This window comes from Rattus rattus, chromosome 14 (genome assembly GCF_011064425.1).
Source record: "Rattus rattus isolate New Zealand chromosome 14, Rrattus_CSIRO_v1, whole genome shotgun sequence".
NCBI classification, from domain to species: domain Eukaryota; kingdom Metazoa; phylum Chordata; class Mammalia; order Rodentia; family Muridae; genus Rattus; species Rattus rattus.
The window spans coordinates 22516961-22531059 of record NC_046167.1 but is presented as its reverse complement, the minus strand read 5'-3'; the positions used below and the strand labels follow the sequence as shown (position 1 = coordinate 22531059).

General features: G+C 42.1%; 1 protein-coding gene across 2 annotated transcripts in view; it reads left to right on the top strand.

Annotated features, from left to right (window-relative positions):
- Wdr37 (WD repeat domain 37) overlaps window positions 1-13460 on the top strand; it is a 54657-nt gene extending 41197 nt beyond the window's left edge. For both annotated transcript variants that reach the window (XM_032885283.1, XM_032885284.1), the window contains exons 12-14: window positions 9227-9361; window positions 9787-9901; window positions 10629-13460. In XM_032885283.1, coding sequence (XP_032741174.1) covers window positions 9227-9361; window positions 9787-9901; window positions 10629-10760 — 382 coding nt within the window. In that variant the 3' untranslated portion in view covers window positions 10761-13460. The remainder of the gene's footprint in view (window positions 1-9226; window positions 9362-9786; window positions 9902-10628) is intronic.
- Window positions 13461-14099: the final 639 nt, after the last annotated feature.

The following is a 14099-nucleotide window of genomic DNA, read 5'->3' as shown; positions in this document are numbered from 1 at the left end:
TGCTGGTAATGGACTAAACCTCTGAACTGTAAGCCAGCCTCAATTAAATATTTTTCTTTGGTCATGGTGCCAATGGAACAGTGTCTAAAACAATGTCTAATGATACTTTCTTTTTTCAGTCCTCATTTTCTTCATTTACTGCTCCATATATTAAAAGAAATAAATATGTTTGTGTGTATATATATGGATATACCAGGGTGAAGAAATATTGGTGATTAAACTCTGACCCTCATATGGTAGGGAATCATTCTGCCACTGAGTTACTTTCCTGCCTGCTCCTTACATTTTAAGGTAGTGTTTTAGTTAGGGTTTCCATTGCTGTGAAGAGACACCGTGACAAAGGCAACTCTTACAAAGGCAACCGTTTAATTGGGGCTGGCTTACAGGTTCATTGGTCTAGTCCACTATCATCATAGCAGGAAGCATGTCAGTGTCCAGGCAAACATAGCAGGAAGCATGTCAGTGTCCAGGCAAACATCATAGCAGGAAGCATGTCAGTGTCCAGGCAAACATCATAGCAGGAAGCATGTCAGTGTCCAGGCAAACATCATAGCAGGAAGCATGGCAGTGTCCAGGCAAACATCATAGCAGGAAGCATGGCAGTGTCCAGGCAAACATCATAGCAGGAAGCATGTCAGTGTCCAGGCAAACATCATAGCAGGAAGCATGTCGGTGTCTAGGCAAACAGGGTGCTGGAGAAAGAGCTGAGAGTTTTGCATCTTGGTTTGAGGGCAACCAGGAGAGACTCCCTCTGTAGGCAACCATGAAAAGGCTTTCTTTTGCACTGGGAAGAGCTTGAGCATAGGATCTTGTGATGGTTTGCATATGCTTGGCCGGGGGAGTGGCACTATTAGAAGGTGTGGCCTTGTTGGAGGAAGTGTGTCACTGTGGGGGTGGGCTTGGAGACCCTACTCCTAGCTGCCTGAGGGTGCTCAGTCTGCTCCTGGCTTCTTTGGGGTGAAGATGTAGAACTCAGCTCCTCCTGCACCGTGTCTGCCTGGATGCTGCCATGCTCCTACCTTGATAATAATGGACTGAACCTCTGAACCTGTAAGCCAGCCCCAATTAAATGTTGGCCTTTATAAAACTTGCATTGATCATGGTGTCTGTTCACAGCAATAAAACTCTAAGACAAAACTCAAAGTCCATCTCTACAAAACTGTACCTCCTAATAGTGCCCCTTCCCAGGCCAACCATATTCAAACCACCACAGGTGGCATATCAACATACGTCAATTCTAAGTAATAGCTTAAGGCACATTCCTATAAAGCAAGGACTTGAATGTGTGGGTTTTAGGTATTCCCTTCTGTGTTATAAAATGGGCCAAGAGCATATAGTTTTATACTGCTGCTTAGCCTAGAGAGCTCTGAGTAGATGAGTACTGCTGCTTAGTCTAGAGGGCACTGAGGTAGATGAGTACTGCTGCTTAGTCTAGAGAACACTGAGGTAGATGAGTACTGCTGGTTAGTCTAGAGAGCTCTGAGGTAGATGAGTACTGCTGCTTAGTCTAGAGAGCTCTGAGGTAGATGAGTACTGCTGCTTAGTCTAGAGGGCACTGAGGTAGATGAGTACTGCTGCTTAGTCTAGAGGGCACTGAGGTAGATGAGTACTGCTGCTTAGTCTAGAGAGCACTGAGGTAGATGAGTACTGCTGCTTAGTCTAGAGGGCACTGAGGTAGATGAGTGCTGCTTAGTCTAGAGGGCACTGAGGTAGATGAGTACTGCTGCTTAGTCTAGAGAGCACTGAGGTAGATGAGTACTGCTGCTTAGTCTAGGGGGCACTGAGGTAGATGAGTGCTGTTGCTTAGTCTAGAGGGCACTGAGGTAGATGAGTACTGCTGCTTAGTCTAGAGGACACTGAGGTAGATGAGTACTGCTGCTTAGTCTAGAGAGCACTGAGGTAGATGAGTACTGCTGCTTAGTCTAGAGAGCACCAAGCAGAGTGCTGTTCTAGCACCGTGGGTTGCATTTCTACAGTGATTCTGCTTCCCTTTGTAAAATGACCAAGATGCTATGTTTTTCTTCTGCTTAGTTAATAACTCCAAAGGGCTGTCACTATGTTTGCAGTGTTGAGGCAATAAGGTAAAACTTTGTATGTATTCAGAGTAGTAATTATAATCAGTTTCAGAAAAGTAGTTAAATTTGGTTCATAATAAAAGTGTCATTTGCCTCATGTTGAAGGGAAGCTGCCGCATATTGTAGGGTGTTAGTATTGTAGCTTTTCAAGTAACATGTACTGTGGAGAAGGTTTTAAAAAGTAAGTTACTATATTTGTGCCAGTATGCATCTTTTCTAAGAAGATGATTTGAAACATGTCACGTATTACACAGCTGTGAAATTTCACTAGGAAAAACACCTATCTTTGATGAATGGTGTAGGTATGAATTGCCATTTTAAAAGAATGAGACAAAATTAATTCTTCAGTGTGAAATGGATAGTTACTGGCAGTGAGGTGGAAGTGAAGCTTAGGCCAGCTGCTACCATGGCTGTCGGGGGCTAACAGTAGAGCTGCATCCTGTGTCACAGCTTGTCTGCTGGCAGTGACGTTACCTGTTCCTTTTGTGGGGTCAGGCATTGATTTCTGAGGAGTTTGTTGAAGAGGTGTGGAGAGGACTCTAAAGGTTTGTTTTTAGATGGGAGGGTTTGGGAGAATGCCTTAGAGCTGAGCACTTGGGAGAGCAGAGGGAGGCCTCATGGTGGCCATTTCCTGTCACGCACAGGCAGATGGTAATGCAGAATCTGGTGGTTGAATGGTCTCTGTGGCTTTTGGCATTTCCTGGAAGTTAGGTATGGAAGTCACTTCAAGTAAACGGTGAAGGGAAGAAGTAGGCAGGCATCTGAGGCTGGGTAGCGTGGAGCATCAGCAGGCGTAGTCCAGGAGCATGAGGGCCATTGCGTCTGCTTTGGAGAGGCAGGTGTGGGATGTGCAGAGCTGCAGAATTAGGTTGTGGTTTCTCCAGGGGAACGCAAAGGAAGCCAGACAGGCTAGAGCGTATTGAGGAAGTTTACAAAGGTGTCATGAAGATTATAGATCCGTAGCTACCTTGAGTCTATTAGAATGTCTAGTAGTCTGGACTCTGAAACTTTCAAGGAAGAAACCAGTAGCACCATGGCTGCCATTCCCTACCAGTCAGCACTGGTGGGCCCTTTGAAGGCAAGTCGATTGGCCTGTGTCACTCATTAGCTTGTGCTGGCCCCAGCTTGATGAATATGAGTAGGGCATGGCTTTCCCGTTGCAGAGCTTCAGTCACAACTCTTCCCTGCTCCTGTGTCAGCCACATCTGGTGGGGATGCTGGACGGAGACACACTGCTTTTCTAGGTTGGAGGGGCAGTTATAGGAATTTCTGCCAGCAGTCTGATGATGGACGCTCTAGGGCTGCTTACCATTGTGGCATCATCATATTGTAAAGGATGGAGGGTTTTTGATGTCGTATAAAGGTTGCCATCAAGTGTCAGTCCTCCAATAACCGCAAGTAGACAGGGTGTGAATGCTCCACATGCTGGGGGAAAGCACTGAGCTGTTTTCTTGGCTTGCTCTCTTTAAAGAATTCCTGTGTGTTAGAGAGTTGTGATGATAACCCACTCTGAAGGTTTTTTTGTGGACTTGTCCTTTTGAAACAGAATCTCAACTTGTACCTAGGCTGAACTGCACCTAATTATGTAGCACAGGCTAGCTTCAATCTTTTGGTAACTCTCCTGTTTCATCTTTTGAATTATGGCATGAACTGCGATGCCTAATGTCATTTTGAACTTTAAAAGTGACATTTTATTTTCAGTCTTTCTTCCTTGCCTAAGCCTAGAGCCCACAGGTCCTTCTTGACACCATCTTATTATTCCCTTAGCCTTCTCAATGAGGGGCAGAATCAAGTGTACCTTGCTTTAAAGGGTTCCTTGTCTGCTTGTTGGTAGCATCTATTTCTGTCTGGGGGAGGTTGTAGGAATGTTCTACACATATATACTGTGCACACATGTAGATATATACACCGTACTCCACCTCTGAGAGGTTTTCTCTCCTTGTGGCTCAAGATGTAGCCAGCTGCTTTCAGCACACTCAGTCCAGTATTAGGTAGAAGTAACCCCATTCTCAAGTGGGGAATCATTTTGGTCAGCTTCCTTGTTTTGGGGTGAAGGCCTTTCTCAGGCCCTGGAACAGTCACTGCTGACCCAGGCCTGGGCACAAGTACCCCACGTGGCCCACTCTGCTCTGTGTGGTGCCTTTAGTGACTTATCTTCTGTTTATTCAAGCAGGAGTGAGTTTTGTTTTGACATTTGAGGTTTTTCTAATTTGTTAATATTTAAGAGTAAAAAAAATTATACTGTAGTAGCTTCACCTTCTCTAATCTTTCTAATGAATAAGTCTTTTCTGCACTATATTAAGGTACTTACATTCTGTATGTATCATGTGCATGTGCATATGTGTATGAACATGAGAGGGCACTTAGGCAGGTGTCTGGAGGTCACCTTGAGAGTCAGTTCCTCCTCCCACCGTACGGGTCTGGAAATCAGACTCAGGCCGTCAGGCCTGTCAGGGGGGAAGCGCCTTTTTCTTTTCCCAGCCGTCTCATCAGCCCAAGCATTCTATTATGTTAAAAGTTGTTATAGAATGTAATTTATAATATTTCAAAAAATAGAACCTTCAAATTTTTATATTTAAAAATGAATTCATAATATCTGCTTTTGAGATGCTGGTCACTGTTAATTGACAGTCAGTATCTTGGGTTCAAAAAATAAATGGAAAGTTAAATAATTAAAACCCAGGGGAGGTCACTTCTCACCAAGTTCAAACAATACAGTTGTTGCCAGTTTCTTTAAAATTATCAATATAATTAAAAATATTCTAAACTACTTTAGAATAAAATAAAACACTCTATACAATGTTTTTAAGTCAGAAAGACCAGGTTTTAAGAAAGAACAAATTGACCCTTGAGGTTGCAAGAATGCCATTATAGCATTTTTTTTTTTTCTGGGCTGAGGGAGGTCACTTTTCACTAAGTTTAAACGATATATTTGTTGCCAGTTTCTTTAAAATTATTGATATAATTAAAAGTGTTCTAAACTTACAATTGCTCTAAGTCAGAAAGACCAGGTTTCAGGAAAGCAAATAAGCCTTGCCATTTGCTGTTGCAAGGATGACATTGTATGAAGCCTTCTGGGTTTTCGAGACAGTTTCTCTGTGTAGCCCTGGCTGTCCTGGAACTTGCTCTTGTAGACCAGGCTGGCCTTGAACTCAGAGATCTGCCTCAGGGCTGGGATTAAAGGTGTTTATCACCACTGCCTAGCTTATTGTATGAATCTTAGTATTTTAACTTTTTAGTAATAATTTTAAATATATTTGTATTCTTAAACTGATGTTTATGAGCTACCATTTGTGTTCTAGGAACCAAACCCAAGTCTTCTGCAAGAGCAAGGTCTCTTACCTGCTGAACCATCTCCAGCTCCCTGTACATGTCTTTTAAAATAGCTTTTGAGATTATAATATAACTAAAATGTATTATTTCTCCTTCTCTTTCCCCCTCTTTCCTTCCTATGTACCCTTCTTTGTTCTCCTTCAAATTCACGGCCTCTTTTTTTATTGTTCTATGCTACATCCACAGCAACTCCCAAAAGATGTTAAGGGGATTAGGGGATCATCTATGAGATTGTTCTCCTAGTAGTGTCAGAGGGGATAACCATAAGTCACATCAACAGGACTGCCTAAACATGAGTTGAGCAAGGACAACAGTAGACATGCTAAAGTGGACAGGGGGAGAAACACATTCTTTTCAAAGATGGATTATGTGTGCTGGAACACAGAAGCCTGTGTTCTAATAGGGGATGTTTTGTACAGTTGTGTTTCTGCTTAGGGACTGCTTACCTTCTGTAAACACCAGGTCTACTGCTCCACAGATACAAAATTGTTCTTTTGTAGGAGCTGAAATTTTAAACAAACAAACAAACAAACAAACAAACAAGGGATGGCGACCTGGTAGTCAGTTTTGAGATGATGCCAGAAAAGCACACTGCATTAGCATTTCATGGTCCAGTGTTTTCCACATCATATATTTTTTTCTTAGCTGTGAAATTTCAGCAGATTGTTATGCAAAACAGTTTTGTGTCTCTGTGTGACTGGGAAGACAGCTGTTAGTCCTAATGAGGAGTGCTAGCATTACAGTATTTCCGTTGATTGAGACCCACGGAGGGAGCAGAATGTTCCAGATCAGGCAGTGGTGTGTGGTGAGAAGGTACCATTCTGTCAGCTGGAAGTACATGCTCGGCTGCCCTCCACGACAAGATAAATGAGCTTTGCTGCAGTTTGGCAGAGTCTGAAGCTTTTCCAGTGAGTGATTGTAGCTCACTAGCCTCCCTGTGGGACCCATGGTCCAAGGGTGCCTTTAAAACTACTGCCTCTTTGCCAGGTTTTTCTTTTGATGTCCTACAATACCTGTCAGGATCGTGATTTATTAAGAACCTAATGTCTTCTAGCATTTCATTAACATAGGGTCAGATGATCTTTTTGTTGAGGCTTTTTTTCCTTTGTATTAATTGAGCAAGATGCTAGCTGAAATTTAACTTGGCCAAAACCTCCTAGAATATAGAATATACTGCAAACAGAAGTCAGTGGATATCTTTACCTCATGCTTTTGAAATCTCTGGCAGTATAAAAAGGTTTTTAAATGGTCCTGTAACCTCTGCTATACATCATTTAAAGTCAGGCCTATTCTGTTACTTATTTAAATAAAGAATATGTGGGGTTGGAGAGATGACTCAGCAGTTAACAGCACTGTCTCCTCTTCCAGGGAGCCTGGTGTCGGTTCCCAGCATTTATGTGGCAGCTCAGAGCTGTCTGTAACACTAGTACCAGGGATTCGACATCCTACAGAGACATACACACAGACAAAACCCCAGTGCATTCAAAATAAAGATAATCATCAAATAATACAGATTGGTCAGTCATGATTTACAGGTTTGTCCATATGTCCATTTCTCCGGTATCATATCTTTCTGTGTATTATGTGTCATTTATGCCCCATCCAAACGTAGTGCACTGTTTCTAACACAGATGGTTCTGTGAGTCATTGATTGTCACATGCAGGGAGGAGGTACCCGCTGGTATCATCTTGTAGAGGGAAGAAGGCTGCAGTACTTGTCAGTGTCCAGCACGTACACCGTCAGACAGTTCTAGGGCTGTGCCTGTGCCGTGGCAAAGGCTGCCCTGCATAAGGCACGATGTGTTAATGTGAAGATGGTTTTACAAGCCCAGTGTTAGTTCTGGTTGTGCTCTGGCCTTCAGTGTTGGACCATAGTTTGTTGTCAGATCCTTTGGTTCTTAGTAGCTACATTGGTGGTGGTGTTTAAAATCCTTGATTAATGTAGTAGAACTTAGACTTAATTAGAACTTAGCTGTGCCTATTCACATTAATAGAGTTTTCATAAATCGGACCTAGTGACTGATTAGATTCCTCTCAAGAGTCTAAATAGAACATAAAATCACATCTTTGTACAGATTGTGGAACAGGACCAAGTATCATTTAAATTGGAATTCTGAGTTCTTAGCAGTTGATGTGTAAATTTTGGAACAGAAACAAAGCTTTTGTTTCTACAAATTAATGATTTGTGAGGATAAAAAGACACCATAACCAAGCTTACCTGCTTGTCACCTATGAGTGCTGAGCCTTCCTGTGGGAGGGAGGGATGGCCCTGGGTTTTGTAGTGCTGGGAGGTGAAGCTGGCGTCTTGAAAGGCCTCTGCGTTGGCATCTTTGGATCTGCTGATTTGGGCATTTGGAATCAGGCAGTGTTCTGCTTTATGTACTGATCCTGGGGAGATTAGATATTAAAACATTAACCAACACACACAGCCCACACTGTACCAGGCAGGAAGCAAGGCCTGAACAGTTCTACTACAGAGATGCATGGTAAAATGGAGGAGACTAGCCTATATGAAGTCAAAACAGTAGCATCTCTGAATTATTCCTACATGATGTGCCAGGTTGCGTTTTATTTTTTATTTATTTATTTTTTTTTCGGAGCTGGGGACCGAACCCAGGGCCTTGCGCTCGCTAGGCAAGCGCTCTACCGCTGAGCTAAATCCCCAAGCCCTTTAGGTTGCGTTTTAAAGAATGGACTATCAGTCCTTAGTTCATGGGACGTAGGCTTGTATCATGGCTTCTTACAGAACTCTCCAGTGAAGAGAGGTAGTTGTGTTGAGGTTGTTTTCTTCAGGTGCCATTTTATTATTTTAGCCCTTTCTTAGCAAATGGTTGGTGACTTTGGCTTGAAAGGAAGGGCTGCATCACACATTAACTCAGTAGGCTGTGGCCACTTCTAATGGAGACAACTTTCCTAATGAGTAGTGGTGGTGGTGGTGGTGTGTGTGTGAGTGTGTGAGTGTGTGTGTGTGTGTATGAGTGTGTGTGAGTGTGTGTATGAGTGTGTGTGTGTGTGTGTATGAGTGTGTGTATGAGTGTGTGAGTATGAGTGTGTGTATGAGTGTGTGTGTATGAGTGTGTGTATGAGTGTGAGTGTGTGTGTGTGTAAGTAAATGTACACGTGTGCACGTTGAGGCTGCAGGTGTACATCTAGTATCTTCATCACTCATTTGCTGTTCTCTTTAGTTTTTGAGACAGATTCTTTCATTGAATCTGGAGTTCACAGATTTCAGAAGACAGGAAAATCCTCCAATCTTCACCCCCTCAGCCCTAGGATTACATGCCGCCATGCCTGGCTTTTATATGGGATATCTGGGGGATTGAATTTGGGACTAATGCTTGTGTGGCAGTCATTTTACTGACAGAGCCATCTCACGGGTGTGTCTTATTTGGAAAAAATCTCAGTTGAACTTTGCCACTTGTGAATTACCCAGTGTTTTCTGCAAATCCTGTGTTTTGATTGAATTGAAATTTGCAATTGGATTAGATCTTTATTTAATTCATCCCACTATATAGATATTTGGTAGGTTGTTTAATCCATATTTTTCTAGTAATATCTTGCTGCACTGTGTGAGGATGATAGGACAGAGTAGACAGTACGTTTTCCCTCCTCTATTAGGACATAAAGAAGGTCTTTAACATATACAAGGAGAATTTAAGAAGGGGGCACAGGCCTGCAGAGTGGAAAACACTGTAAGCCTGCACGTTTCCAACTTCCTTGCCCTCTGTTGCTCGCTCTGGAAGCAAAACTGTAGCATGTACTGTGAGGGGGTGATGGGTACATCCTGAACTCTAACTGTGTCTGACCTTTACTTGTAGCACTGTGACCTCTGCTGTGTTCACTGTGGGAGACAACGTCGTTTCAGGCAGTGATGACCGCACAGTAAAAGTCTGGGATTTAAAAAATATGAGATCTCCAATTGCAACAATTCGTACAGACTCTGCCATTAATAGGTAAGGGTTAGTTGTAATCTATTTTCTTGTTTGACCATACAGTTTTTGGGAAGAGGGTTCAACTTCCTGGGGAATCCTCTTATTTGAATTCAGTATCTGTGACTACTTAAACTTACTCACTTGTGTAGTATGTTAGTGTAGTAAGACAGGATCAGACATGGCCTTTGGTAGCCAGGTGTTTTAGGGCTTTGAGAACTCTCTGAGGCCCTGTCTGCTATTGGACAGTGTGTGACTGTACTGTGCATGTGTGTGGGGTCACTTGTGATCTGGCAGTCGAGTGTGCCTTAATCTCTGTCCAGTGTCATAGACGGACTAGTCTTATGGTTTACTCATTTAGTTTGTCTTGAAATGTAAATTATTTTCTGTAATTTCAAAACATTATCCTGTCATGTTTTTACAAACTTGTTTCTGTATCTTCTTTGTAGGATCAATGTATGTGTTGGCCAAAAAATCATAGCTCTCCCCCATGACAACCGGCAAGTGCGGTTGTTTGACATGTCAGGTGTGCGACTGGCACGGCTTCCCCGGAGCAGCCGACAGGTATTGTTACGGTGGTTCATTGCGAACATGCAGGAATTTACAGTTCCGGTTTTACATCAGTGGTGCCGTGGGGAAATATAAACAGGATACATTAAAACATGTAGAAGACATAAAAATTAACTTTAGCATGTGTTTTATGAGATGATGAGCTAGTCAAAACTACAAAACTATTTTGTAGTAATTTCCTTCAATATTTTGATATTTAATTAGAAATCCTGATGATTCTAGGATCTAGACAAAAGGTCATTTCTTATTTTTGTTTCATTTTGTATCATATATATATGTGTACATATATATGTATATATGTATGTGTAACACACACATACTTAGTTCTTTTATTATTGGAACTCTTTATTATATGATATTTGAGGTCTTTGAGTTGATTTGGTTTAGTGTGTATGAAAATATGTCTTCTAGCTTCATTTGTTCATTTAAACATTTCCAAGTGACCATCTTTGTGTGTGACTGCACACTTAGTCGTCTTCTCAGGAGACCAGTGATGATTTGGTGCGAGCCCCATCACTCCCCATTCTCACACACACTGCCCACCTGATGCTTGGCTCTGAAAGCCCCTTGCCATGCACAGCAGCTTTTGGCCCCCTTGGCTACATGTGTGTTGGGTTTCGCTATTACATTATTCATTTAAGGATTGTAGCTAGCATGGCACAAGTATTACATTTTGTTTCAGGAATAATGCATTAATTTTGTGTTGTGTGTTCGTTGCTAGGGTCACAGACGAATGGTGTGCTGCTCAGCGTGGAGTGAAGACCACCCCATATGCAATCTATTTACCTGTGGGTTCGATAGGCAAGCTATTGGCTGGAACATCAATATTCCTGCACTGTTACAAGAAAAATAAGTCACTGATGTTCCTTAGCTCGAAGTTTGCCATGGACTTTTGATTCATGCAGGCTCTTCTGCATATTAATCAGCCATTTTAGTGAGCGTTTGACCCTGGGAAGGGTGCCTTGTATATGTTCTTTTCACATTGTGCCCAGCTTGCATGAAGTGTACAGAGAGATGTGTGATTCTGTTTTTATTTTTGTCTTGTGTATATTGGCATCCTCTGGTCAGTAGAAGTGAAGCTCACCTCCCACATAGCATACAAAATGCTTTGAGTTCTTGATGCTGACGGATGAGCAGTAGGGCATTACGTTACATTGTATGAATCCAATGTGAACTGTGTATCCGTGTGAGACATAAACGTCTGTTACGTTGTCTGGAGTAACTGCACAACTACCTTGTCCTGGGAAGACTGCAGAGCTCATTCGCATAGGCTAGCAAGAGGCAGGACAGACGGATTTTGTACTTGGTTTATGTGAAGTTGTAGAATGCGCTGTCGTGTAATTCCATTTCAACTCTTGATTTCTGTTCCAGTTCTGTAAAAGTAACCTGGATTTGCAACGTTTGTGCAGAATTTCTTTTGAGAAGAAAATGTTTCTGCTATTTTATAGAAAATTATTTCAATCTCTTGAGGTCTCATACAAGCAAATTTTAAAATACGATTATTCTAATCACTGATTTTAGACATTAAACAAAATTCAAAGCACTTTAATTTATAGCTGTGGTTATAAACAGTTTTTAGAAGTTTCAAATGATTTATCCATTGAATGTGACTTGACCTTTATACAAAGGCCCTGCTACCTGAAGACAAAATCTTATTTATTTTCTACATCTTTAGTTTTCATATTTTTAAATGGGTTCACTTCCTTGGTGGTGTTTGAGAGCCAAGAATGCAAATAAATGAGCACTACCTCAAAATAAATATTGGGAAACCTTTGGAGTCTCACTGCTGCCTGGATAAGCACTTGCTTTAAAGCTGGAATACTGACTTCAAGGTAGAAGGAGAAAGACAACCATACCGTATGTACCTTGACGGTGAAAGGCTCTCTAGGTAGCCGGAAGGTGATATCAGATAGTTCACAGGTCTTGAACAGCCTGGAGACCTCTCACACCAGTCCTTCTACTGCACGAGTGAGCCTTTGTTCTCGCCTTCTAGAGATCACTGTTCATCTGATGTTCGTGAGTTTGTGTTTCGTACAGAGTTACAGTTTTGATAAAGAGACATCTCAGTTACTGCCCCTCGTATCTTAATCCTGTCCATACTGCCCTTTGGAGAGTGACTGTTTAGGGGGAAGAGGAGTGATCTATGCTGTTATGGTTACCTCACCTCCTGCCCTCCCCTAGCCCTGGTTTTCTCTCGGGTGGCACAGGAGGGCACCTGAACTACTAAGTGGTAGGAAGTGGCTGTAAGATGTGTAATGTGTAACTTTCCACCACTGGGAACTTGGTCATTGGCATCTTTGACTCGGGCACCAAAGTTGCTGATCTTAGGAACTTTGTATCTGACTCATTTAGAGAGATTCTTTGAGTAATTTTGTTTTTTCAACTTAAAAAAAAAAAAAAAAAAAAAAAAGAGGCTGTATTTTTAAAGTCTGACCGTTTCTGATGACAAGTCTCACCACGGCGTATTTGAGAGCTGAGTCAGGCTGGTCCCTGTAGATGACTAGAGTGTTAAGAGCCAGCTCTGGCTGTCTGGAATGTATTTGCTTGATGGTGGAGCACTGTATGATGTTCCTGGTGGCCTGCTTCACAGCCACTGCAGGTTTCCGTATCCCCTCCAGTCCACTCTCGTCAGAGTTGTTAATGTCGGTGACAAGCCACACTCTTATGTTCTTGGCATCTTAATCTGAAGGTCGAGGTATAGTTAGGGGCATTGAGAATGTGCATGCAAATGTGAGCAGCAGAGTCAACAGAAGACCTACCCGATAGTCTTGGAGCTTTAGAAATCGTTCCTGGTGACCATCGACTTTGTGCAGACCAGTGATCTTCACTGCCAGCGGCTGCTTATTTTCTTTGGCTAACTGGAGGGACCAGCCTCTGACACAGAATCGAGGCTCCTCACTCATTCCATGAGGGCAGAAGACCCTAATGGTGCTCGATGAGAGCTCAGGAGCGGGATGTGACTTCTATTAGCTGCTGTTCGTCATCTGTTCTCATCACACTGCTGCTGTGACCACAGTGTTATCTTTAAGAGTTCATGACTGGCACGGGCTCGGGCTCATGAATGTTGGCAGGCTGGTGTGCATGTGGCTGACAATAAGTCATGCTGTCAGCCACAAGTCATCTTATCAGAAGTAGTGTTTGGAACTATTATGTGCTGGAGTGTCCAGAATTTCACTTAATAATGGAGGGGAAATATGTGGTTACTAAATGTGCATTAATACAAAATTTCCCAAGAGATTTGTTGAACAGAATATCCCAGCCCCCACCGTAACCGATGCATACCGATTTCTGTAGCGTCAAAAAAACTTTGTACATATTTGGGAATCTGAAGACTATGTAAATCATTTGTTACTTAAATCTGTGAAAAAAGGTTGTATTTTGTTTTGTGTTTTTTTTTTTTTGAGGGAAAAGTGCATTTATAAGTGTTCTGTGGAATCAGTTATCCTTACTGTATTGATGTAACTGTTTGTAAATGTTCAGTGTCTTCATTGAAATACGAAGTTCATTAAAACCTCTGTGTTCCATAATTACTATTATAAAGACTTATGTTGTTGAGAGTCTTGTGTTCTTACTGCGCCCCTCATGTGTTACTTTGTGAAGCATTGCTGAGTTACAGAACTATCATAGCTGTCCAGAAATTGAGTGCATTGCTTATAATGCCTGTTTGAAAATATTTTTATCTTAGACATAAACCCAGTTATATTTTTTATCTTTTATCTCTCATAGCATAAGATCTATAGATGTTGGGTTTTGCTAATAACTTAGGATTAAAAAAATGTTTGAAAACTGGGAACATTTCACTTATGCAAAAGAGTATGGGCCATGTTGTGGAAAGGAGCTGAAAATGAAGTCATGGAGGTTGCAAGATTTAACTTTAGCTTCATTAAAATAGCTTTTGTTCAGCAGCTTTGGTCAAAATGACAGTAGATTGCAGGGATCTTTGGCATGCTGGGCATTCTGTGTGAAAGAAATGATGGCAGTGTCCTAGGGACTCATGACTTGTGGGCCTAGGTCCAGAGGCGTTCAGTAGCTCTGTCACATCGTTTAGCCAAGAAGCCTTTGTTACGGCATCGTTTAACCAAAGCCTAAATGTTGTAAGTAGATAAGAAGCTGCAGGACCGGGGGTTGGGGATTTAGCTCAGTGGTAGAGCGCTTGCCTAGGAAGCGCAAGGCCCTGGGTTCGTTCCCCAGC